Here is a 26716-nt window from a genome sequence, read left to right as displayed (position 1 = left end):
TCTGTAGCACTGTGAATGAGAAGCAGAGGTTTCCAAGGGGCCTCCAAGGGTCTTTATCTCTGACATTACATAGACCACACAAAAACACATGGAGAATGTGAGAGTGCTGGAGGGACCACAACAATGGCAGAGGCATGTAATATATTCAGAAGCAAATAAAATAAACATGTACTTTGGTGGATTATGAAGGTATATCCATTGGCATCTAAAAATTGAAAGTGGGCTGGGCATGGTGTCATGAGTCTGTAATCCCAGCACTTGGGAGGCAGAGATAGTTAGGAGGATCTTAAATTTTAGGTTAGCCTGGGCTAGACACAGCTGTCCCCCACCCCACCAAATTTACAGAATTTCAAAGGGTTAGAGGTAGTTCAGTCAAAGCTCTGGGTTCTGAGCAGGCAAAAACCAAAAGAAAACCTCGAAGTTTCCTTTCTAGAAGAAAGTCTTGTTTTTTGATTATGAAGTCTTTATAGTGTTAGCATATTTATAACAGCAGGGGGCAAACTGAAGATGGTTTATATTTCTCTGGCAACCATGACCATCTTACATTTGGAATAATAGATACCTGGTTCTACTGTCTAAATCTCAAAAAAGCATAGTAAATAGAATAATTAGAATTATCTGACCTCAGGATAGACATGTGAAAATGATGAAAGATACTGACTAGGAAACTTGATACACCTGATACATAAAAATCTGCAGCCACCCAGAACCTGTATCTCAAAGACCACACCTTTGGAGTAGCCTAGTGTAGCTTAGTAACCAGGCTGGAATGTTCATATTTAATATGTGTTTATCTGCATATCACTGTCTCTGTCATTGTGATCTATTTATTTTTTCTTTGAAACTTAACTTTTTTTTTTAACAGATAAAAATAGATGTTTAAAAGCAAACGCCAAGTCTTGCGGAGAATGTATACAAGCAGGGCCAAATTGTGGGTGGTGTGCAAATACGGTAAGATTTCTGATTCTGTTCCATTTATTCTCTGGTCTTCGAGCCTTACTTAGAGCCTCATCCTTGCGAAGTACCAGATAAGATATACCATCTGAAGCTGGGCACAGTGCCACACGCCTCAAACCCAGCACGCAGAGGCAGGTAGATTTCAGTGAGTTCCGAGGACAGCCTGGTTGACAAAGCGTTGTCCAGGACAGCTAAGGCTACACAGAGGGGAAAAAAAAAAGATACAGTATTTGAATTAGTATTTATTGACTAATATGTGGTGGTCAACATTGTGGTGTTTGACATAGTACATGTCTTAGTTACTTTTCTATTGCTGTGACAAAGCACCGTTAGCCAGGCAACTTATAATAAAGTAAGTGAACACACAAACCCATGTAATTTGGGGCTCATAGCAGAGTGTTAGTCCATGACCGTCATGGCAGTGAGCATAGCAGCAGGCAGGCAGGCATGGCACTGGATCAGTAGCTAAGAGCTTACATCCTGATCCACAGTATGAGGCAGAGAGAGCTAACTGGGAGAGGTGTACACTTTTGAAACCTTAAAGCCTAGCCCCAGTGGAAGGAAATAAAAGCAAATTAGAGTTCCAAATTTGCATAAAGATTTATACACTTTGCCTGATGAGTTCCCTTATACAAAGCTTACTAAAAGTGCAGTGAGTTAATTTGAGGTTATGTTAGGTCAAAGGTTCATTGTGTATTTCCTTATTTAGGTGTTTGGGCCTAAATTGTAGGATGTCATATATAACAGGATCTGATGAAAGAGTTTTAGAGTTTTCTTTTTATGGTACTGTCCCCCTACAAATGTTGCGCTTCGGTGAAACTGGGAACATTTAGGAAAGGCTGGTGGAAGCTCTTACCTTCCATCTCCGGAAAGTGAGGAACCAGTTGTTGCAGTTAGAAATGGTGGATTAAAAGAGAGGGGTTCACTTCAGAGGGTCTATTTATCTGGCAGCTGCTGGCATCCACAGTATCCACTTTATGGGCCCATAATTTATATGTAGTTGAAATTTACCTAGTCAGAGCTGAATACTTGAACTTCTGAAATCTGGGGCCCAACTTCTTAGTTAGTAAAGGTTCTTGTGGAATGTGTTCAGTGAAATTTTATTTAGGTGTTATGAAGCACCTTGGATTGGTTAAATATTTTGGAATGTGGCTGGTGTGATGTTGCACATCTTTATCCCAGCACTCATGAGGCAGAGGCAAGTATATTTCTGTGAGTTCAAGTCTAGTCTGGTCTACAAAGCAAGTTCTAGGACAGCCAGGGCTACACAGAGAAACTGTTTTGAAGAAAAACAAAGCAAAACAACAAAATGGAAATGGAGAGTTCCTTAGAAGCTTGTGCTTTGTTGGATTTTGAGGTTTGATAGTAAATAAACCTATTTCAGTTTTGACTCCTGACCCTGGTCATTTTTTCCAGTTGTCTCTATAATTGTGTAAATGTTCTTGGCATGTTACATTTGCCTAAATACTTTGACAGCCACTGTCTATTTTTAGTCTTTAGCCGTACATGTGCACATTCATGTGTGTGTGCTGGAGGTGAGAGCAGACAGCAGCGTGTCTTCTCTTGTTGCTTTCCAACTTATTTTTGGTGACAGGATCTCTCACTGAACATGGAGCCTGCTGTTTCAGCTAGATGGGCTGGATACTGGGTCCTAGACAGGGACTCTGAGAACTACTGTTTCCCTCCTCAGTTATTGGGGACCAGGGTTACATATGTTCACTGCCATGTGCGGCTTTTATGTGGATGCTAGGGATCAGTTCTAAGGTCCTCACATTTGCATATCTGCTATGTTACCCAGTAAGCCATTTTCCCATTAAGCCATTTCCCCAGTCCCCACCTTGTTTTTTTTTTTGTGTGTGTATTTGTTTATAGAGTATTAAGACCTTTAAAAAAGTTGAAGATAAAATATGAAATCTGGGGGCTGGAGAGAGCTGTAGAGAAGAGCCCTGTCTGTTCTTCCAGTAAACCCAGGCTCTGTTCTCAGCACCCACATGGTGGCTTACAGTCATCAGTCTCAGGGGATCTGATGGCCTCTTCTGTCCTCTGTGGGCACTGCATACATGTGATGAGATGCCCACACAGGCAAAACACCCAAACAAATAAAATAAAAATCAAGAAAAAAATTAAGAAAAACAATAAAAAGAAAATCACATTTAGTAGCAAGCATTTAATAAAATCTTCAGCCAGGCAGTAGAGACATATACCTTTAATCTCAGCACGAAAGAGGCAGAGACAAGCAGCTCTCTGAGTTTTTTAAGGATAGACTGGTCAATAGAGTGAGTTTTAGGACAGCCAGGGCTACACAGAGAAACTTTGTCTCAAAAAAAATTTCAGTCAGGAAAATTTATGCTGTATTTCCTACACACATACACACCATTATTAATTGGGATATATTTAGGCTAATATGCTTTTCCTAAACATCTAGTTGTTTAAAATGCTCTGCTGGGAAGGGTGTTATGTAATATGAAAAAAAAATCTAAGAAGCTTTTTTCTTTCTTTCTTTCTTTCTTTCTTTCTTTCTTTCTTTCTTTCTTTTTTTGTTTTTTTGTTTTGTTTTGTTTTTCAAGATAGGGTTTCTCATTGTAGTCCTGGCTGTAACTCACTCTACAGACTAAGCTGGCCTCAAACTCACAGAGATCCATCTGCCTCCCCAAGTGCTAAGATTGCAGGCGTGTACCACCACACGAGGCTAAGGACTTTTCTAAGGAAAAGTTTTGGAAAAAGCACTGTCTGATGTGTAGACTTACCTATAATTTCGGGCTGCCAAGCATGCTAAGAACTGAAGGATAGTTAGTGATGACACGCTGAACTTGAAAGGTAGGACTTATAAAATATAGTCTGCGGGAAAGGTAGTACTTTTCTCTGTTGGTTTTACTTGGTTTTATATAAGAACACAGTGATGTGGATTTTGTTAAGTTTAAAATGAACTACCTTAGGTTAAGCCATTTGATTTTTGTAATTTGTGTACGTGCAGTAAAATCATATCAAAATGCTTGCTATACTTTTTTTTATTGATGTCAGTGTTTTATGTATCCTTTAGACATTTTTACAAGAAGGAATGCCAACCTCTGCGCGATGTGATGATTTGGAAGCTTTAAAAAAGAAGGGTTGCCAGCCAAGCGACATAGAAAATCCCAGAGGCTCCCAGACTATAAAAAAAAATAAAAATGTCACCAATCGCAGCAAAGGCATGGCAGAGAAGCTTCGGCCAGAAGACATTACTCAGATCCAACCACAACAGCTGCTTCTGAAGCTGCGATCAGGTACTTCCATCCCCACTTGAGTTTTCCATAGCAACCTTTATACAAGCCTTTCTTCGGTCTTTTGATGGTTCATTTTTAGAGGTGAACCAAAGATAGAGTATAAGTTAAATTTTAGCAGACATAACCTCTGTTTTTGTTTTTTGAGACAGGGATTCTCTGTATAGCCCTGGCTGTCCAGGAACTTACTCACTGTATAGACCAGGCAGGCTTCAAACTCAAGAGTTCTGCCTGCCTCTGCTCCCCAAGTTCTGGGATTAAAGGCATGTGCCACTACTCCTGGCCTTAATTTTTATAACACATACACTTTCAGTAATTTAAATCTTTCTTGTCAGAAAGCAAATAAAAATCCTGTTAAAGATTCAGAAAACACCAATTAAAATCACTAAGTCTGAAAAATAATAGTGTCCATCTGTTACTATAATATAAAAGCAAAGTTTTAATTCATAGATTTGTTTAGTGCCATTTAAATACTAATGCTTTTTAAAATAGTACTTATGGCCTATCCACCTCTGACAACATGCCCTTTGTCTGCCTGTCATTCTTCCATCCTTTTCTTACTGCTGCCTGGCTAAACTTCAGCCTAGGAAGTAGATATTATTGTAGTTTGAATGTGAAAATCATGTATGTGAACATTTGTTCCCTGGCTTGTAGTGCTGTTTTAGGAAGCTGTGGAGCTTTCAGCTGGTGGAGCTTGGCTGGCAGAGTGGGTCACTGGGGGTGCTTCTGTGCCTCCCTGAAACTGAGCCAAAATAAGTCTTCCTTCTCCTATGTTTTTGTATCAGGAAAAGTATTTAGTACAGACTTCTACTTCTTTTCTAGGGGAGTACCACTATTATCTTGGAGCTACAGACCTACTGGATCCTTATCAGGACATTAATTGCTTGTCTAAATTGCATTTTCTTTTAATCATCATTACTTTTAAATATGTTTTTAGGTTTACTAATTGTGTGTGTTGCTTGTATGAATACTTTTGTGCACCATACGTGTGCCTGGTGCCTACAGGGGTCAGAAGTCATCAGATTGCTTGGAACTGATGTTGAGGATGTTTATGAGCTACCATATGAATGCTAGGAAACAAACCTGGGTCCTCTTTGAGGCATCTCTGGCCCAAATCATTACTACCACTATTGGGTACTTATAAGAGGCTCTCTTGAACTCAGGAGTGTATGATGTCACTGCTGGTATTTCTCACTTCCTTTCATAGCTTCCAGTTTCCTTTTTGTGTTTTCTTCCCTTTATCCCTCTGCATTTCCCTTAAGAGTCGGTTTTCCTTTTTGTTCTGCAACAGCGTAGGCTTTGCAAGTTAGTTCCACTCACTTCCATGTCAGCCAGGTGGTTTTGAAGAAAAGACTAATAATTTTTCATCCAAACCTTCATTTTCTTCCATGTTTGTAAGTGCTTTATTTTGTGGTACAGGAGATAGAATTTAGGAATTTTTCATGTGCTGGGTGAGATGCTCTACCACTAAGCTGCTTTCCAGCTCTGCTTTGTAAGTAAATAACATGTAACCACTTTTACCTCTCACTGTCCTCATTTTTCAGTTCAGGCTTTACCTCTATTTTTACAACTCTATTTTTTTGTTTTGTTTTGTTTTGTTTTGTTTTGTTTTTACAACTCTAAAGTAAGACTTGATTGTTACTCACCTACGTGTAGCAGACTTTTTTTTTTTTACACAGAGAACATTTCACTTCTAACTTTAATCTCTACCTGTCTGTTGAACTCTATAGTGTGCCTTGCTTTCATTCTGCCAAAACTTACAGTGTTCTGTTTTCCTCACAAATTTTTGTGTAAATCAGCTTGCGATTATAGTAAAAACTACTTGAAATAACTTACAAGAAGAAAGAACTTATTTTGGCCTATTCTTTTACAGTTTTCCAACTGGCAGAATCGCTTGTTGCTCTTGAGTTTTTGGTGAGGTGAAATTTCATAATGGGGCAACTAGGAGATGGTAGCCTAAGCCTGCTATTGGTCTTTATCTCTCAAACATTCCACTGGCTCCTGATAGTGCTAACCCATGGGCAGATCCAAACTGTAGCAGAATTGTGTGTATCTTGTGGGGTACTGGTAGGGTGTATTGCCTTTATCGTTTTGCCTGTCTGTGTCTAGATGTTATAAATAGTTTGTTAAACGAAACTATCAAGTGTGTGCCTGTTGAGGCTCTAACAAAATTCTTAGGTTTGGTAAAATTACACACTTAAGACTATAGCATTGAACATGTAAATTGAACTTATTTATTTTTTCCATTTCATTCTGATTACTGGCCTGATTTCAATTTTGAATCTATTTAATTAGGAGAACCACAGAAGTTTACATTAAAATTCAAGAGGGCTGAAGACTACCCTATTGATCTGTACTACCTTATGGATCTCTCCTACTCTATGAAAGATGATCTGGAGAATGTGAAGAGTCTTGGGACAGATCTGATGAATGAAATGAGGAGGATTACTTCAGACTTCCGCATTGGTAGGAATGTTGGGAACATAGTTTTCATTTGTGTGCATGCTTGTGTTTGTCTGTGTGTGCTGGAATGCAGAGGTGTGTGGCCACACCTGGCCTTTTACCTGGCTGCTAGGATCCAAATTCATCCTTAGGCTTGTGCAGCAAGAGCTCTTGTCCACTGTGCAGTCTGTACATCCTTTATACTCTGCTTTAGAAAATGATACACATTTAGAGTTGGTGAGATGGCTCAGTAGATAAAGGTCCCTGCCTCCAAGCCTGATGACTGAGTTCAGTCTCCAAAATGAGCCCCTGCAAGTTATTCTCTGACCTCCAGGCATGCATTGTTGTATATGTGTGTACACCTTCCCCCCTAAATAAGCATCCATTTAAAAGTGATGTAAGTTTGTTGGTCTCTGCCCACTCATCTATCTAATTGCATTTTTTTTTTTTTAATTCAGGCTTTGGCTCATTTGTGGAGAAAACTGTGATGCCATACATTAGTACAACCCCAGCAAAGCTCAGAAACCCTTGTACAAGTGAACAAAACTGCACCAGCCCATTTAGCTACAAAAATGTTCTCAGTCTTACTGACAGAGGAGAGTTTTTCAATGAACTTGTTGGTCAGCAGCGCATATCTGGAAACTTGGACTCTCCAGAAGGTGGATTTGATGCAATCATGCAGGTTGCAGTTTGTGGAGTAAGTTATTTCTACAGAGGACTGATAGCATTATCTGTGGGGGTTTATTTTAAGTATGTGTGTGCTTTATTTATACTAAAAGTTACGTCAAAATGACCTTAGCTACTATAAGATTTCCTCTTGAGGAATACTGATACTAGTCTTCTAAGTTCCCACCTGTCACTGCTGCTTTCCCAAGTATCTCTAATCACTTCATCACTATTTGAGCCAGGTAAAGAATTCACTCCTAAGGAGTTTGGAAGGCCGGTGTCCTATTCATTTGAAGCAGCAGAGCGTAGACTTTAGCTGGCTTGGGTTTTGGAAGAAGCTGAGGGGCCTAACTTTGTGGCTGGAGATGTAATGATGTTGTCTGGGCTGTCCGCTCTGCTCATTGCCTTTGACAAGTGTCTTCATCTTCTGTCTTAATAATAAAGGGAAAGAACTTTTAAAGGCTTGATTAATGAGCCATATGACAACTTAGGTTTGTAATAAAAGTAGTAATACAGTATCTGTGGTTTAATTGTAAGGTTTTCAGGGAGAGTAAGCCGGATTCTGTTGCACTAGGGACCAGCGCTTATGATCCATGGGTATTTCTGATTGATTTCTTTCTTATTTGTTTATTTATCCATCTATTTATTTATTTGTTTTGCTTTTTTGAAATACGGTGTTGTGGTGTAGCCCAGGCTATCCTTGTTCTTGTAGAGATGTTTTTGCCTCCACCTCCTGGGATTTCAGGTATGCTCCACTATACCAGACCCTACATGATCTTTTAATAAAAACTGAGGCTGAGAGTGGAAAACATTGTTAGGCCAATGAAGCTTGTATGGAGTACCGTACTGTAGTAAGGGGAAGGTGTAGATCTCCAATATACTAAGTAAAGCATTGTGGTAGTGTAGAGGAAGGATTTTTCTGTTCTCCCTGCTCCTAGGCAGTTGACTACCTCATAGGACAGTGGGAAGGTGTTGTTGCCGTGATCTATTTGATGTACACATAGACAGCACATTCTGACTACTGTCCTTACTTTTGACTTGCCAGTGAAGTGCTCGTAATTAAAAAAATAGTATTCCGGTTATTTGTTGGCCTTAGCCTTCCTTATTCTCTGACCCCCTTGTTCCCATCACTGGAGAATGTTTTCTTGGCTTCTTCTGCTTTAACCAGCAGGATCAAACCAGCTCACCCCCCAGGCTGTGGCTGTCTTTCTGATTTTGTCATACTTTAGAGGCAAAGGAGCAGGTAACCTGCCTTTGAAAAATGATTAGAATCAAGAAACTCAATTTTTTTTTAAAGATTTATTTTATTTATTACAGTGTTCTGCCTGGATGTATGCCTGCTTGCCAGAAGAGGGCACCAGATCTCATTATACGTGGTTGTGAGCCACCATGTAGTTGCTGGGAATTGAACTCAGGACCTCTGGGAGAAGAGCCAGTGCTCTTAACCTGTGAGCCATTTCTGCAGCCCCAAGAAACATAGTTTCTACCTTCAAGGAATTTACAGAAATGTGTTGAGTCAATTTAAGTTTAGGAAAAAAAATTATATAATAGAAGGGATTTTCATGTTACTTAAATTCTTTGTTGAATAAGCTAGTGAAATTGTACAAATGAACTGATTTCATGAGCTAGAAGAAAGGGATATAAAGTAGGATAAGTTCTTTGACAGTTTTTCCTACAGTAAGAAAATGAAGCTAGGTATAGTGGCACATGTCACTCATCCTAGCATTTAGGAGTTAGAGGCAGGAGGATTAAAAGTTCAAGGCCATTCTTGGCTACGTAGTAAGTTTAAGGCTTGTATGGATTTCATGAAAGCATGTTTCAAGAAAGTAAAGCCTAGCAGCCTTGCACAAAGGAGAGATATGATAAAGGAGGTATATGATATAGCAGGGTGCACAGCAGGGTGGGTGGGAACAGGAGCCAGAAGTTGGGCAGTAACAGGTGTGTATTGAGTCTCTGGATTCATCAAATACTCAGCACCCTACTAAAAGGCAGACTCTGAATTGAGAGATGTCCTTATGGATGACCAGCAAAAAGAGGCTATAAAGTACTGGAGGAGAAACTTGCAGGCTCTGTGCACTGATCAGCAACATTAGCACTGGGACAAGAAATTAGGTTAAAAGTGCAGTTGCAGCCTTTGAGCCTGAAGGCTTTCATGTTGAGTTACTGTGAGAAGTATCTGCAGTTGACCTTTTTCTTTTAAAGTCATTGATTGGCTGGAGGAATGTAACACGACTGCTGGTGTTCTCCACGGATGCTGGGTTTCACTTTGCTGGAGATGGAAAACTTGGTGGTATTGTTTTGCCCAACGATGGACAATGTCACCTGGAAAACAATGTATATACAATGAGCCATTACTATGTAAGTACGTAAGTCCTCACCTAGTGAGTGAGTTTTGGTAGATTTTAGTGAGTAATACTGAGCGTGTAGGAGACAGGGTTTGTAGCTGTGCTGTTTTGACAAGTGTGGGGCCTGATGACAGGCAGGAGAGCTGTATTGCTGTTTTGAAGCCCTGGTATTGTGCTGTTCTGTCTGGGTGGCAGGGATGTTGATAAGCAAGCAAGTGGTTCCTCATTTCCATATGTCATTTGTCAGCATCACTGGTCATATTTCTAAATGTGTAATTCAACTAGGTTTACCTTCTATATCATGACTTAAAAATATGCACTCTGCCTCTCACTGAAAGCAAGTGTAGGCAAATCACTCATGGTCTAGAAGAAATCCAGTATTGGTGAATCTTAGTCTTCTAGGTAACAGGAGCCTTTAGTTCTGGTTCCATAATTTCACTCACATTTAAAATATGTAGTTTGTCTTGTAGTTAAAAACCTCTTAAGATGGGACTGGAGAGATGGCTCTACAGTTAAGAACAATGGCAGCTCTTTCAGAGGGCCCTGGGTTCAATACTCAGCACCCACGTGGCTGCTCAAACCTCTCTGTAACTCTAGTTCTAGGGCTTCTGATACCCTCACACAAATACACACACAGGCAAAACACCAATAAACATAAAACAAAAATAAATAAAACCTACTAAAATATCAAAGTTCTTAAACATGTAAAAGAGAGAAGCTTAATATATACGTGTAAATGTATTCTTTTAATCTATTTTACTTGTGTTCTTATACCTCTACCTCCCTTTCAACCCTTATTCATCCTAATCCCTTCCAACCCCCAATATTGGGTAGGAGAGAAAGATTAGAAGGGGAGAGGGGCTATAGACCTCTATAGACTACTTCCTGCTACTTAGCAGGAAGGTTCCTTGGGGTAAGTCCAATCTTCATTGTCAGGATAACTCCAGCTTCTCATCAGACTGCAACAGCAGCAACCAGGAGCACCAGGAGGGAAGCAGCTTCTTCCTCCTCCTGCTTCTCCTCTTTTTCTTCTTCTTTCTTCTCCTTCTCGTTTGTGTCCCCATCCCTCTCTGGGCTCTGGCATTTATTAAAAGTTCCCAGAATTCCAAACATAACTATCCTCAGCTGGCATGAGACAATTATAGTTAATGGCTATAGACAATCAGAAGCAGCCCCATATCCCACAACTGGGATTAAAACAAAAATATATTCAGATAATATAACTGGATTTTTTAAAGAAACCAAAATTCTCACTACATACACATGACCCAGCTCAGCAGTTACTTGAGTTTGATATTCTTTCTTGTGAAAGGAGTCTTGTGTGAATGATCTTGTTATGAATGCTTATCAACTCAAATATTGTAATCTTAGCAGTTGGGAATAAGCCTGGGCTATAGTGTAAGACCCAAATAAAACAAAACTCAACATTGATTATACATTGTATTTATATGCTAAATTGTATTATTTGGTTCCTTAGGATTATCCCTCAATTGCTCACCTTGTCCAGAAATTAAGTGAAAATAATATTCAGACGATTTTCGCAGTTACTGAAGAGTTTCAGCCTGTTTACAAGGTAAAAAGTATGAAAGTTCTAGGTTTTTCCTATTGGTTAATTATTAATAGCAGAATTATGTCTTTGAAATGTAGGAAAATGCCACCAGGTATCCATACTGAATTTGACAAACACATTTATGTTCATTTTAATTGCATACTATTAGGATTGTTATCTTTTTTTTAGGTTTGACTTCGAAAGATGCTTAGGAAATGAATAGAGACCGGAGGTGTCAAAATAATTTTACTTTTCAATGGATTCTAATTGGTTGAGTAAATAATATTTCTGTTTTACATGTTTAATTTCAGGAATTGAAGAATTTGATTCCTAAGTCAGCAGTGGGCACACTGTCTGGAAACTCTAGTAATGTGATCCAGCTGATCATTGATGCCTATAATGTGAGTGCACTTTAAATGGAGTCAGCTTCATGCCATGCCCTAAGTAAAACACCCTTTATAAACACACCAGCAAGCTGAAGGGACAGTGCCAAATGTGAATTTAAATTTCATATCTAGAGGAAAAACTTTAATTTTTTTAGTCTTATGAAAGCATAATTTAAGCAAAATAATAATTTTTAGATAAAGACATATGTATGTTTCCAGGCTCTTGTTTATGTATCATTAGGCTGTGTATCTTCTAGTTGGCATTTCGATGTATACATCTCTTCTTTTTCTTCCCCTAAGTCACCTTTATTCTTTAACCTTATTTTTATTTACTTGTTTGTTTATTTGTTTTTGAGACAAGATCTTTTTATATAGCCCTGACAATCTTGTAACTCATAAAGACCAAGCTGGCTTTGAACTCATAGAGATCTACCGCCACTGCCTTCCCAAGTGCTGGGATGAAAGGCGTGTACCACCACCATGCCTGGCTAGATTACCTATTTTGGTGAATGATGCTTGACAAGGATTTTTTAATTTTTCTCCTCTTTCAGAAGACAAACTGAAAGAACATGTTTTTGGTTTTCAGAAATATTTGTACACTCTCATATGTATGTACATACATAAGCGTACCATTTGGAAACGGAAATAACGATTCCCTCCCTTTGGGAGCTTAAGTAAGAGTGCCTGTTTTGATTGCTGGCAAGCTTCTTTTACAACTGATCCATTTTCCAGCCCTAGAAGTTTTTGAGACAGTACCATGTAGCCCAGGCTGCCTTGACATCTACGGATAGTCGAGGATCTGAACTTGTGATGTTCCTGCCTCCATCTTCTAGGTATGTTACATCATGCCTGGCTTTGAACCTCACATTGATTTTTTTTTTTTTTTTAATACATGCCTTAAATCAGATTCTAAGACATTTTGGAAAGACTGACACAGAGGGGTTTGGCAAAGACAAGACTCTACTTATTCTAGCCTCTGTCTTGAGATTGTTTTCCTCATTGCTATCCCTGTAGGGGTGTGAGTGAGGAGAGGTGGCTTGTCATTACAACCTCACTGTTCTGAGATGTCTTCTCTTTTAAATATACACTGCCTGGACTCTTCTTTCTCCCCATGTTTTATTTTTTGTGAGTGCTAAGAACCAAGCCTAGGACCTCATAGTGCCAGGCACTGCTGTACCATTGAGCTAAGCTCTAGTTCTTCAGCCTCCACAAGGGTGTTTAGGAGGTGGACAAGATGACAGTGGTACCACATAAATTTGATTACTCTGTTGCTCTGGTCTCTAGTTAGCTGGAAGGGAGTAGGCCAGAGGACAGTTAGGGATAGCTATGCGACACTGGGGGCAGCAAGCATCTATTATGTGTTCTTAGGATTCCTCATAATCAGGCCTTTGTGGTATGAGATCATTAGCATTTTCTTGAATAATAAAAAAAGAAATGCTTTTACATTGTACACATTATTTTGAATATTGGACTTTTAGAGTTGATTACTCTAGATTTTCTAACACTGTTGAATTGAAGAGTATTGAAATGATAGTGTTTTTATAATAGCTGTTTCATCTGTGTGTGTGTGTGTGTGTTCAAGTCATATTTTACTTTCCTGTTCATGATTAGCCTTTTTTTTAGTCCCTTTCTTCAGAAGTTATTTTGGAAAACAGCAAATTGCCAGAAGGAGTAACAATAAATTACAAATCCTACTGCAAGAATGGGGTGAATGGGACAGGAGAAAATGGACGGAAGTGTTCCAACATTTCTCTTGGAGATGAGGTATGTTGTGTGAGCATTTTTTTGTTTGTTTGTTTGTTTATTTATAGGAAAAACTCGTAAAAAAAGTAATTTTGGAGCTGGAGAGATGGCCCAGTGGTTAAAAGTGTTAAGGCACAAAGCCACCTGCGACTCCAGTTCTCAGGGACCTGATGCCCTCTTCTGACCTCCATGGGCACTGCATGCACATGGTACACAGATGTGCAAAACACCACACATTAAGTAAATACATCTAAAGAGTTAAATATAATTTCTTATACGAGAAACATGAAAAGACTAGCTTTTGAAATATTGTTATGTTCATTGCTAAGTTTGTTAATCTATTTTTTCCCTTTAAGGTTCAATTTGAAATCAGCATAACTGCAAATAAGTGTCCAAATAAGGAGTCTGAAACCATTAAAATTAAACCCCTGGGCTTCACTGAAGAAGTAGAGGTCATTCTTCAGTTCATCTGTAAGTGTGATTGCCAAAGTCATGGCATTCCAGCAAGTCCCAAGTGCCATGAGGGAAATGGAACATTTGAATGTGGAGCCTGCAGGTGAGTGGAACCTTGCTGCAGCAGGTCACAGATACAGGCAGCTTCATCTGGAGCCCATAGAAAGTAAAAAGATAAACCTTTGTGCCAGTGACTTACTCATGGACTTGAGGTTCTCTTTTCTTACAACTGCTCATACGCCACAGTGAAGCTTTTGGCTAGGTAAGCAGTGTATCTACAGTCTCTCATGGCTGCCTTTGAGCTTTGCTGTCCTAATGGCACTCCCAGTTCTCTACAGCAAAACACATCTGGAAAAAAATAAGTAGATAGAAACATGTTTTATAAAAACTGTCAAACTCATAGGGGTGACTTTCTTTTTAAATTTTGTTTTACTTTGAGAAAGGGTCTTGTTTTGTAGCCTAGGATGACCCCAAGTTTATGATCTTATTGTCTCAGTATTTGGGTTGTAGGCAGAAGCCACTGCTCCCAGTGTTAATGACAGTTTTATCTGTGATTTAGCGAAAAAATGTTTATGTTGTGCTGCATTAATTTTGTATTGCTGGGATAAAGAGAAAACAGTATTTAACATTTACATTTATTTTTTTGTCTTTGTATATGTGTGTGTGTGTGTGTGTGTGTGTGTGTGTGTGTGTACCCTTGTGTCATGGCAGGCTCGTGGAGGTGAGGACAATTGCAGGAGTTTTGTTCTGTCTGCCCTGTGAATCCTAGGGTTTGAACTCAGGCTGTCAGGTTTGATGGCCAGTGCCTTTACACCTTGAGCCATCTCACCAACCCCCTTGGCTACTTTTAAATTAAAAATTAAACTATAGTCATAATATAGCCTTTTAAAATAAAAATAATAGAACTTTTAAATATAAATGCCAGTACAACATCACTGTGGTTTTGATTATTGAACCAAAGGAAAATGAATATCTATGTTTACCATAAAAAAAATTTCCCCAAGACAGGGTTTCTCTTATGTAGCCTTGGTTGTCCTGGACTCACTTTGTAGACCAGGCTGGTCTCGAACTTACAGAGATCCACCTGCCTCTGCCTCCCTGAGTGCTGGGATTACAGGAATATGTCACCACACTGACTTTACCATCATTTTTTAATTGCTCATTTTAAGTAATAATTTAAATACTGTATTTTTTCTGTGTTGTGCTTATCTTGTTTGAGGCATTAAGTTTTGTTTGTTTGTTTGTCTGTTTTTTAGTAAAATGGCATTTTTCCAAAAAGATTTTCTTGAAAATATTTTGCCTTTTATTTAGCATATGCAAAATCACTTTATCCAGTGTCCACGAACGTAAATGTTCCAAGATATGTGGGTTATCTGAGAAGTCTGCACCTGTGCAGTAAATTTACTCTTACCTAAGGCTAGTACTTTTTTTCAGTTTATGTACTCAATATAGTTTTCAACATTTAAGATTGCATTCACTGCTATTTTTTATGTTAACAGTTGCTTTAAACTTTATGCTAGATAGTCTGTAACACTAATCTAATAGCATATATTTGAGAATTTAGCCTGACAAAGTGACACATGCCTTTAATCCCCCAGAAGGCAGGGGCAGCCAGATCTCTGAGTTCAGGGTATTCTGGTCTACGGAGACTCTATCTTATTTTTCTGAAAAATGAGTTTATTTTTCCAGATGTTTTGTTTGTTTGTTGCTAGAGTATGTTTTCATTTTGGTCAGAATGGTTCTTTGCTACAGATGAACTTCCCGGAGGTCCCTGTGTGTTCCATAAAAACTTGAGTTGCTATTGCATGCTGTATGCATGTGTGTTCGTGTGTAAACGCAATGTACTTTTCTCATGTCTGCATGCGTGGAGTGGACATCCTTACCTGGTACTTCGCTAATGTGAAGAGATTTGTTTTTGTGACGGTGTTTGGATCTTTTCAAAGGTGTAATGAGGGGCGTGTTGGGAGGCACTGTGAGTGCAGCACAGACGAAGTGAACAGTGAAGACATGGACGCTTACTGCAGGAGAGAGAATAGCTCAGAGATCTGCAGCAACAATGGAGAGTGTGTCTGTGGGCAGTGTGTGTGCAGGAAGAGAGATAACACAAATGAAATTTACTCTGGCAAATTCTGTGAGTGTGATAACTTCAACTGTGATCGGTCCAACGGCCTAATTTGTGGAGGTGAGTAAGCAGCAGCAGTAGCTATATGGTACAGCTCCCCTGCTGAGGTCAGATACTAGAATCACTGGTGAATACAGAAAGGGGCAGCATGTAGGGTAGGCTTTCCATTAGCTCTGCTTTCCTCCATGTTGTGGCTTGTTTTTAGTTCGTGAATGACTGCTGTGATGATACATTTTACTGTTATTTTGAGAAATGATGTTTTTCATTGCAGGAAATGGTATCTGCAGGTGCCGTGTCTGTGAATGCTTTCCCAATTATACCGGCAGTGCATGTGACTGTTCTTTGGACACTACTCCGTGCATAGCATCAAATGGTCAGATCTGCAATGGCCGGGGCGTCTGTGAGTGTGGTGCTTGTAAGTGCACAGATCCCAAGTTTCAAGGGCCAACCTGTGAGACGTGTCAGACCTGCCTTGGTGTCTGTGCAGAGCATAAGTAAGTACTTCCTAAGTGCTTCACATAGCCACCCTCATTTAGCTGACTCCAGTATCCTCTGTTATAACCACTAGAGCCAGAGGAGAGTGCTGGCACATTATACTTCAAAGAGAATATTTGCTACTTCTGATTTAGCCCATTATTTTATGTCCTAAAATTCTTAATGGTGAATATGTATTGTATAACACTGAAGTATGTCACGAGAATTGTGTTGTTTTTTCAATCTGAAGTCATAGTGTGGTGAGTCTGTGCTGTTACCTTATTTAATTGACACTACTTTTCTTTGTTTTTAAGCTTTAGTGGTAGTGATAGAGCTCTGAGCACTATCACAGAGGCGTACTCTATTCCACTTGCTATCCCTTGCCTCAGGAGAATGGAAGTTTTTTGTTTTTTTCCCCTTGGTAAATTATTACACCAAAATACATTGCATAAGTTACTGTGGTTTTGTGTTACCTATTTCTAAATTTTGTGTTGTGGAGGTGTATATATATCACGTGTATGCCTGCAGCTCAGACAACTTTGGGTTGTTGTTTCTCAGGGACCTTCTACCTTAATTTACCACAGGGGCTTTCATTGACCTGGAACTTTGCCAAATAGGCTAGAACAGAAATCTACCTGTCTCTGTCTTCTACCACTGGGATTACAAACATGTGCCTTCATGCCTGGTCTTTTCCATGGGTTCTAAGTGATCTGAACTCAGGTCTTCATGCTTGTGAAGCAGACACTTTACTAACTGAGCCATCTCCTCAGCCCCACCTTTATTTCTTTATAGTGATTTAATTTTCAATTTTAGAGACCTATCAATGGGAAATTTATTTTCAAGAAAAACCCAAGTGTTAGCATTGACTAGGAAAATGTATCTGGTTTATGTAAAATTGTTATAAATTTGAACTGCTAAAGTTTGTTCACTGAAACATTTTGAATTGTATTGTTTTTATAAAATCCACACACAGTTTAGAATGAAAGACGTTGCTATTGAACCTAGGCTGACCTTGAACTTGAAATCCTTATGCCTCATCATACCCAAGCTAGGACTGCATATGTGGCCATCACCAAGGGCTCAGACTAGATTTTTATGCATGTTTCCCCAGGTTGGCAGTGTGCTAGCTGGTGGCCTTGAGCATATCCATCACAGGTTTGTCATGGATATGTTGGTGTCTTATAAACCAAGATCCACTATGTAGGCCTAACTGTCACCTCTGCAGCACCCATAGCTATGCTGTGGATGTCAGGTCTGTACTGGAGGCTGAGCAGTTTCCCATATCTGACTAGGAAGTAAGGTTTGTGAAGCAGATGTTAGGTGAAACCTTGATAAGGCCTGGTGAGGGCACATGCTTGCTGGCAGCGTTTATAGCTTCCTGGGTGCTTTGCCAGCAGTGGTCTTGATCCAAGATGTAACTGGAGAACTCCTTACTAACTCCATTATTCTTTGACTGCATCTTTGCTAGTCAGGGTGTTGCTGGACTTAGTGGCATTGGCTTGGCGGAGGCTGCTGGAAACTGGGATCTTTTGTGGAATATACTGCCTTTCTATTCCCTCTGAGTTTATATTGCCCTTAGATCAGTATGGCCATTAGTTTAACACATGAAGTATTCTAAGCAAACTTCATCTTAACACATGCCAAGTGTAATGATTTCTGTCTTAGAGAATGTGTTCAGTGCAGAGCCTTCAATAAAGGAGAGAAGAAGGATACATGTGCGCAGGAGTGCTCCCACTTCAACCTCACCAAGGTAGAAAGCAGGGACAAGTTGCCCCAGCCTGTGCAGGTGGATCCTGTGACCCACTGCAAGGAGAAGGACATCGATGACTGCTGGTTCTATTTCACCTACTCCGTTAATGGCAACAATGAAGCCATCGTGCATGTGGTGGAGACTCCAGGTAAAAGCTGGGAGGTGCCTAGACATTGTTTCATTGATGCCTTGTTTCTGCTCTGGGTTATTTCTGGGGCTCAGAAACAGCCTGGATTCTTATTGTTTAGGTTTATGTTTTTCTTCCTAAAGCTTAAAGTAGAATTTGGCTTTATTTATTTATTCAACTAAGGAAGAGAGAAATCAAGTTTCCTTAGTAAAGAATTTCAAGGTTAAATGCAATAATCTGCCCATAGATGGAACCTGAGCAGTATTGTTGGTGATATTTAAATCTGAGCGTGTTCCAGCTTTAGTAACCAGAAGAGGATCTTCTAGAAGATACTACTAACATTGAATTTGTTCAACTTCCCAGAAATTAGGCACATTTTACCTTCTTTTTCTAGTAGCCTTTGAAGATTCTTTGTCATTCTCTATATTAGTGCCTATATTCTAGAGTATTGGTAAGCATATGTTTGTTACAAAAAACCATCCAACTTTTTAGTTTTTACTTTTTTTAAAAAAAGCATATTTAGAGAAAGAGCGTGTGTGCCTGCCAGCCTGTTTGTTTCTTTCCTGCCATGTGTTTTCTGAAAATCAAACACAAGAGGCCAGACTTGTCAAGCCTTGTCAGCAAGCACCCACTGAGCCATCTTTTGTTCTCTGCACTGTTCTGCAGCACCAACAAAAACTCTGTGAATACTGTCATGTGTGCCTCTGTATCTTTTCATTGTCTTTGAACACAGGGACTTTGTTGCTGTTTTTGTGGTGTTGTGTAGTGAATCCAGGGTGTTGCTATACATAATGGCTTGCTGATTTATTTCTACATTGTTCATGACAGTACTTTAACTGATGTGTGTTGGGGGAGCATTGTACATGTGCTATGATTTGGTGCCAGGCACCTTTATTTGTAGGCCTAATTCATGCATGCAGGGTATTTCTCCAGTTACCCAAGTCTTTTTATTTGGTTTTAGGACACTCTTGCCATGTTGCTCTTGGCTGGCCTGGAACTAACAACACAGACCAGGCTAACTTTGAAGTTGTGACAATCTTGCAGCTTCTGCCACATGAGTGCAAGCCTATGCTACCTGGTTGCCAGTCATCTTCAGTGGCTTTTACATTGCTTAGTACTTTATAATCTTGAACATAATATTCTTTTTTAAATTTTTTGTTATTATCATTTATTACAATTTATTCAATTTGTATCCTAGCTGTGGCCCCCTCCTTCATCTCCTCCTAAACCCACCCTCCCTCCCTCTTTTCTCCTTATGCTCCTCCCCTAGTCCATGGATAGGGGAGGTCCTACTCCCTTTCTAGCTGACCCTAGCCTATCAGGTCTCATCAGGATTAGTTGCATTGCTTTCCTCTGTGGCCTGGCAAGGCTGCACGCCCCCCCCCCCCCCCGCAGCGTAATATTCTTAATTACATATAAACTTTTCATTATTTTTTGATGGTCTTATAATTTTTTTAAAATTAGTCTTTAGGAAAAGAAATATTCTGTAACCTCCAAATAAATGCAGTCTTGTAAGCTTCCTTGATAGAACCTAGTAGTTCTGTGTGTGTGTGCGTTTGTTTGAGACAGGGTCTTACTGTGTAGTCTTGTCTGGCCTAGAACTCACTATGTAGTTCAAGGTGGCCTAAAACTTATAAAGGTCTGTCTCTTGAGATTAAAGGTATGTACCACCGTACCTGGCCTAGAACCTAGTAGCTTTTAAATAGGTTTTGGGGATAGTATGCAGTCTCTTGAGTTTTTAGTAGTATTAATTTTATAAGATCCCATCCAGCTCTTTGTGGTCATGTGAACTTTGTGAACAGTCTTTCTATGCTCACAATTAACCCTTTCATTTGTAGACTGTCCTACTGGTCCTGACATCATCCCAATTGTAGCAGGTGTGGTTGCTGGGATTGTTCTTATTGGCCTTGCCTTGTTGCTGATTTGGAAGCTTTTAATGATAATTCACGACAGAAGGGAATTTGCTAAATTTGAAAAGGAGAAAATGAATGCCAAGTGGGACACGGTAAGTTATGAAACATCTACTGAGAAGTAGGTTAATTCCCAAAGTAAATGTAACTTATTAATGGTGAGGCTGACCTTTAAAGTCCTCTTTAAATATTTCATTTCCCCAAAGTTCATTATTCAAAGAATTTGCATTTGTTGAAAACTAGAAGCATTCTATTGCAGTAAAAAATTTATGAGGATATATATTCTATGTATATAGTGGCCAGTGTTTTTAATTCTTTAATAGGTCTGATTCTAAATATGTTCCTCTGCTCACTAATGTAAGATAGAATCTTAAATGATATCACCAATGTCTCAGGCTACACTATAGAAAGATCCCTTTCCCCATCTCTCCCCATCCAGCCATTATGATTCTCTTTATATGACTTCTGGGAAATACACATAAATCAATGGTTCTGAGGCTATAATGAAGGGCTGAAGGTGGGATTACAAGGGACCTTCTTGGGATGAGATCTATAATAAGGTGTGTTTGTGTATTTAGAAATACTTAAAGTGTATTTTATCCTCTTCAGATTGCATATCTGTAAAGCTTGCTTAATAGAAACACAAGCTTGACTGGTGTGTGCCATTCAGTGCTTTCAGAATGGAGTCAGGTGGTTGGCTAAAAATTGGCCCTTAAAGATTCACACTTTGACACAAGAAAGAATTGATGTCTTCATGTAGTATTCTTAAATTGTGAATACTAGTAGTCATGTGTCTTTCACTGTAGTTTGGTTGGGGTTTTTATTAAAATTTAGAAATTTCAAAAGTATAGAAATAACATTCCATCTATAGTGTTAACACACTATACACACCAATTTTCTTTCTGATGAAATCACTAGAAACTATTTCTTTCACTTTAGCAAGAAAACCCGATTTACAAGAGTCCTATTAATAATTTCAAGAACCCAAATTATGGACGTAAAGCTGGTCTCTGAATTGCCGTTCGTATTTCCTTTTACTTTCCTTGCATGTGAACTTCTTTTTTTTTACTGCACCATATGTGTCTCTCACCCCTATTGCTCTTTTTGTTTGGCTTCTTTATATGGCTATCTGTGGCTTCTCTCATATGTTAACTTAGTGCTTGGGAGGACTTTACAAAAATAAGGCATAGAAGGACCCCATGTGTTGGTGGAGAGAAGAGAATGTTTTGCAGTCAGGCAGCGCCAGTCAGCCCCAGCCCTTCTGCTTAGTAAGTATAGCAGTATGAGCTCTGTCACCTTTCTGAGGCTCCTCTTCGATCTTCAGCAGGGAGGGTGTTAACTGACAGATGGGCTACATTCTCTGATGCAGTCCTGTTCTAGAAGGTGGTGTAACATAATGAATTACCTCCTGAATTGAATAGTGAAGCTGAGTGTGAAATCAAAATGGGAAACCAGTTTGCTTTGTTCACAATTACAGTTCATACTACCCATTCTAGGAAGACTTTGAGACTTTTTAGTTCTTGTTTATTTCACGGAGAAACAGAATGGTTTTGTGTGTTTCTTACCAGTTATTAAATAAATGGTTCTGACTTTTGAATTTAAAACTGAAAGTTTTTGTTGGTTGTTTTTTGATTGAGACAAGGTGTAACTGTAGCCTTGGCTATCTTGGAACTTTCTGTGTAGATCATGTTAGTATCAGGCTAGCCTTGAACTAAAAGATCCACCTGTTTTTGCCTCTCTTAAAACTCCCATGAAAAAGGCTGATTACATTTAGCACCAAATTCTTTTCTTATGGATTAGATAGAGCCTGGGAGGATTCATGTTCTCTCATTTTCACTTTCTGTCGACAGAGATGATGTTGGTACTAGCTACAGGGTCCTCCTGTGTTTCAGGATGGTTCTCAGAACCCTATTATTGTTTGTTAGTTGTGAGAATAGTAGTAACTCTCTTTATTTTTGTTCCATAGAAGAGATCGGAGAAGCCAAGTTCACACATCTAGTTATGAGATTCAAAAGTCTAGACTGTGGCCTGTATCCCTGTCCTTTGCTCTGCACCAGTTATTAGTTTAGTAACCACATTCTTTAGGGGGGAGTTCTTAGGAAGATATAGAACACTTTACAGAGTGGTCCATTTTGACACTGTATTGTGACTTGGGTTAAGGCAGTTGGTTGGGCAAACAAAATGGCAGAATTACTTTCCTACACAGAAGGTGATTACTTTGTCAGTGGACTTGGAAAGCAAAATTGAAGGGCTACAGGAAGTATTGTAGGAGGGCTTAAGTTTCATCTCCATCCTTATAATGACTTAATGAATCAGTCAGCTAATAAATGGACTTGCAGAAAGCCGCAAGTAAGGAAATGTTTTGTATTTTTAAGGGACATAGGAAGTAGCAATAATTTCTGGAAATCATGACTTGCTGGATCTTTTTTTACCGCTCAGAAGGTTTTATTTAAGGGCTAGTAGAAAATTATTGTTGAGAAAATTATTGAAAAAAATTGTTAAGCTCATGTGTGTTTGAAACCTGATATCTTCTTTTATGCTTACCTGATATTTTACAAAAATTAATTTTTGTAGGAAAACTGATTAGCTAGTGAAATTACTGGGGCTTTATTTGTGTTCACAAAGAAATCAATCAGGTATTAACAGTTTCATATAATTTCTTCTCACAGAATTTTCCACTTATTCTATGAGGTGAATTAACTGCCCTTCCTAAACATTTAATGGCACTTTGAGTAAATGATCAATAGTTACTATTTATAATTAATATTCTTGATTTAATTTTTAGCTGTAGAGACTTTCTTCAGCTAGAATAAGCATTTCATACAATTAAAAAAGCAAGCGTTTCTTAAATTTTATGTATTATTAAAATCTAAGAAAATTTATGGCTATAGATTATCCTAAAATGTTTTCTTAATAAGCATTTTAGTAGAAATTAACAATAAAATTCATGTGGGTCAATAAAATAATATAAAACCTTTTTTTTTTTCTTTTGTCTGTGTGTGTGCTATGGGAGCAAGACTTCCCACCAATAAATTATACCATTGGCAGACACTGTAATTATGTGAACATATAAGACTACTGTGTTGGGACACTGAAAAAATTATCAGGTCTGTCCTTCCCTACAGTGAATTACAAACCTCCCAGTTTGCATTGCATATCATGTGCTTAAGCAATTTACAGTCCCCTGTAACATAGTGATCCTGGAGGGACTCACTCACTTCATATGCAAATTTGCTTTGGCTTCTTGGGGCAGGGGCTGCACCCTGGGTGGTGGGACTAGCCTGAATTACTTTAGCTTACTTCCATTTAAACTGATACCTAATACACATAGTGAGTTTAATTTTATCTCTAACTTGCATGTTAAATTTTTGTTTGATTGGATTTTAAATAATATAATTGTTTGTTTGTGTGACAAAACAAATTTTTCTAAAGGTAAGTTTTTTCCATATTAATTCTACTTTAGACTCCATGACAATAAACTGATACAAATTATTGAACTTCTTTTTATGTATTTTGCTTTCTCTTTTGTTCCCTTATAGTTCTTAAGCACTAAATGTTAGATTTTGTTAAGTACATTAACTTAAAGACAATCAAATAGTAGTTTAATAGCCTAATATATTTGAAAACGCAGGCAGGTCTAGCATTCACACCCAGGAAGATGGAAACAGCGAGCTTTTAAGAAGGCAGCCTCTTACCCAAAGGAGGCCTGCTGTAAAGTACTGTGCTTGCTCTGAACAACCAATGAGCTGAGAGCTTGAGATTCCGAGAGCACTTTTGTTAGTTTAATAGGTTGCTTGTTTGCAGGATCTCGTTACTAGTTACTTTTTCTGTTACTCCCAGGAGAACAGGTTTACTCTGGTTTACAATTAGAGGGTTCAGTTTGTCATAGTGGAGAAGTCAGCAGTTGGAGCTTCGGGCAGCTGCTCAAATTGCATCACAAATTTGACAAATGCTGGGCCTCAGCTCTCTTTCTCTTTTTATGAAGTATTCAGTATCAGGAAATGATTCTACCCACAGTGAGCATCCCACCTCAGTTACCTTAAGATAATTCCCCACAGACATCGCCAGAGGCCTGTTTCCCACATGATTTTACAGTTGAGATTAACCATCTGTTCTGGTTTGCGCTCTGTTGCTGTGATAATACCGTGGGAAAACAAAAGGGTTTATTTGGCTTACTGATGATCAGAGGAATCTAAAGCAGGAACTCAGGGCAGGAACTGAAGCAGAGACCACCAGAGAAATTCTTACTGCTATATACTAGCATACTTTCTCTGGCTTGCTCAGGTACCTTTCTTATACAGCCCAGGCCTACCTGCCCAGAGTGTCACCATCATGCAGGCCAGGCTCTCCTGAACTAAATAGCAGTTAAGAAAATGCCCCAGAGACATGCCCACAGGCCAGTATGATGGAGGCAATTCCTTAATTAAGATTCTCTCTTCCAAGGAGACCTTAGTTTGTGTCAAATTGACAGAAACTAACCAGCACACCAGCACTGACCCTCCATTCACAGAAAAGTTATGTGAGTGATCAGATGTGATCTTTGTTCTGATTGGCATTCACAAAGCTCCTGCCATGTTGGTAGATGCTGACCTTGCCCTCAGGGCTGAGTCCATGTTACCTTCCTCTTGTCTCTGTTCCATTCCCAGCACCTCAGAACATATTTTAAATTTTAAATGAACTGTATGTATCTCTACCCTAGACATGGCACAGCTCTTTCCCTGGGAGCAAAGCCAGCCACCCCATAAATAAGCACTCCTATGCATTAGAGTGTGTGAGTCGGGTTGTCAGTGCTTCCTTAAGTTGGTACCAGATCTTCAGAGGAGCCTCTGATGGCAGCTGTACAGGCTGTATGCAGAGGCTGTTTGTGAGGCAGCCCTCCAGGGACAATGTACTGGGGTCAGGAGCACAACATTCCGATAGCCTGAGACTCCTCAGACATTATCTTTGCTTTCTAAACACTGACACTGGACATTGGAAGTAACTTCTTGAGACAATTGCGGCTTTTAATCTTGTTTTAGAACACTGATTTTAGAGAGTAACTGGTAATTTTTGTTTGTTTTAGGGTGAAAATCCTATTTACAAGAGTGCTGTGACAACTGTGGTCAATCCGAAGTATGAGGGAAAATGAGTCCTACTCAGGCCGGTTTTACAACACCAGGTTCACAGCAGCAGTGTGGTGTCACAGTAGGGTAGCTTTGGGGCTCTATGGCTAGGGGCTTATTCACATGCAGGTTTGAAAAATGTACAATATGTATATTTTTAATTTTTTTATTATTTGGAAAATAATGTTATAATCCATGCCTGGGACTGAAGACTTGAGAAAGGATCATTACCCTTGTCAGCTGAGGTCACAGTGTGCCTTTTTAACCCTTCCTCCTGGACTGTTGGAATCACTACTAGAGGGAATGCAAGGCAAAGTTGAAGCAACAGCATCACAAGCATCTACACCACTACTGATTCTCAGCCTTCCAGGAGCAGCCGGGGCTAGTTACACAGAATAAAAGGACAGTCCTACTGGTGGCTCTGGGCATGGTTCAGCCTACTGGCTGCACACTGGTATACTTGATGATGCCTATGAAAGACAGTGTGTTGACAGTTTCCAATTAAAGTAATTCTCACACAGGGAGGTGGGAAGGAAAAACTTAGCTTTAAAACCTGTGTGCCATTGTGAGTTACTTGAACCTGTAACTCTGACACCTTCTCTTTATAAATCCAACCTTGGATAAAAGTGCTGAGAACTAGTCACATAAAGGCCATAATTTTCATAGTATTTGCTGAGTGGGGACTTTGGGGATTAAATTTATTTTACTTTATTGTTTTTGTTTAATTCCTGGTGCTTTTTTATCACCTCCTTTAATCTTTTAATGTATGTATTTGCAACTAGGGGGTAAAGCTTTTTATCATTACCTTTTCTTTTACTTGGATGTACATTTGCTTTTTTCACAAACACTGTAAGCTGTCCTGCTTGTGGGATTGCAGGGCCTGGGCAGGTCCCCACCCCCCAACAGCGATTCAACCACTGTGTACCATCCGCACGTGCCTTCCCTACTGTGCTTACTCTGTTTTACACTAGTCACAATCTTGTTTTAAGTGCCTTTTAATTTTGACAATGCTATTAACTGAAGTTATTTATTAAAATAAAAAGGCCTAAAATACATAAGTTGTTTGTTTTTGCTCTATATTTTTGTGAGTTTTGTGCATGTAATTTTTATGTGTTAAAGATACTGAGGAGAAATGTCTCAATCCACAATAAGCCAAAGTGATTCATTTTAGACATGTGGGAAGTGGGCAGTAGAATAGACCACATTTCATTTCCCCGAGTGTAGAGCTATTTTCTTACATTAGCAGAACTTTTTATGAACACCATCTTAGACTACTGGATGCTGGAAAGCTGATATTTAAGAGAGGGGTGGGATTTTATTCTTAGAGAGAACTACAGAAATCTTACTTTCATTAGGTGGTAAAGGTACTTGCTGCCTAACCTGATGACCTCTTGATTCCTAGGACCCACATGGTAGAAAGAGAGAACTGA

The 26716-nt window shown here is 39.1% G+C and overlaps 1 protein-coding gene across 3 annotated transcripts in view; it reads left to right on the top strand.

Annotated features, from left to right (window-relative positions):
* The window catches only part of Itgb1 (integrin subunit beta 1), a 42474-nt gene extending 16130 nt beyond the window's left edge, over positions 1 to 26344 (top strand). For all 3 annotated transcript variants that reach the window (XM_060391762.1, XM_021647719.2, XM_060391761.1), the window contains 14 exons: positions 866 to 951; positions 3998 to 4220; positions 6513 to 6683; positions 7118 to 7356; positions 9528 to 9683; positions 11148 to 11243; positions 11531 to 11620; positions 13229 to 13369; positions 13705 to 13904; positions 15745 to 15983; positions 16195 to 16417; positions 18063 to 18295; positions 20113 to 20279; positions 25247 to 26344. In XM_060391762.1, the coding sequence (XP_060247745.1) occupies positions 866 to 951; positions 3998 to 4220; positions 6513 to 6683; positions 7118 to 7356; positions 9528 to 9683; positions 11148 to 11243; positions 11531 to 11620; positions 13229 to 13369; positions 13705 to 13904; positions 15745 to 15983; positions 16195 to 16417; positions 18063 to 18295; positions 20113 to 20279; positions 25247 to 25312 (2330 nt within the window). In that variant the 3' untranslated portion in view covers positions 25313 to 26344. The remainder of the gene's footprint in view (positions 1 to 865; positions 952 to 3997; positions 4221 to 6512; positions 6684 to 7117; positions 7357 to 9527; positions 9684 to 11147; positions 11244 to 11530; positions 11621 to 13228; positions 13370 to 13704; positions 13905 to 15744; positions 15984 to 16194; positions 16418 to 18062; positions 18296 to 20112; positions 20280 to 25246) is intronic.
* Positions 26345 to 26716: the final 372 nt, after the last annotated feature.

The sequence above is a fragment of the Meriones unguiculatus genome, chromosome 10, assembly GCF_030254825.1.
Source record: "Meriones unguiculatus strain TT.TT164.6M chromosome 10, Bangor_MerUng_6.1, whole genome shotgun sequence".
Classification (NCBI taxonomy): domain Eukaryota; kingdom Metazoa; phylum Chordata; class Mammalia; order Rodentia; family Muridae; genus Meriones; species Meriones unguiculatus.
This window is presented reverse-complemented; position numbering and strand designations above follow the sequence as displayed.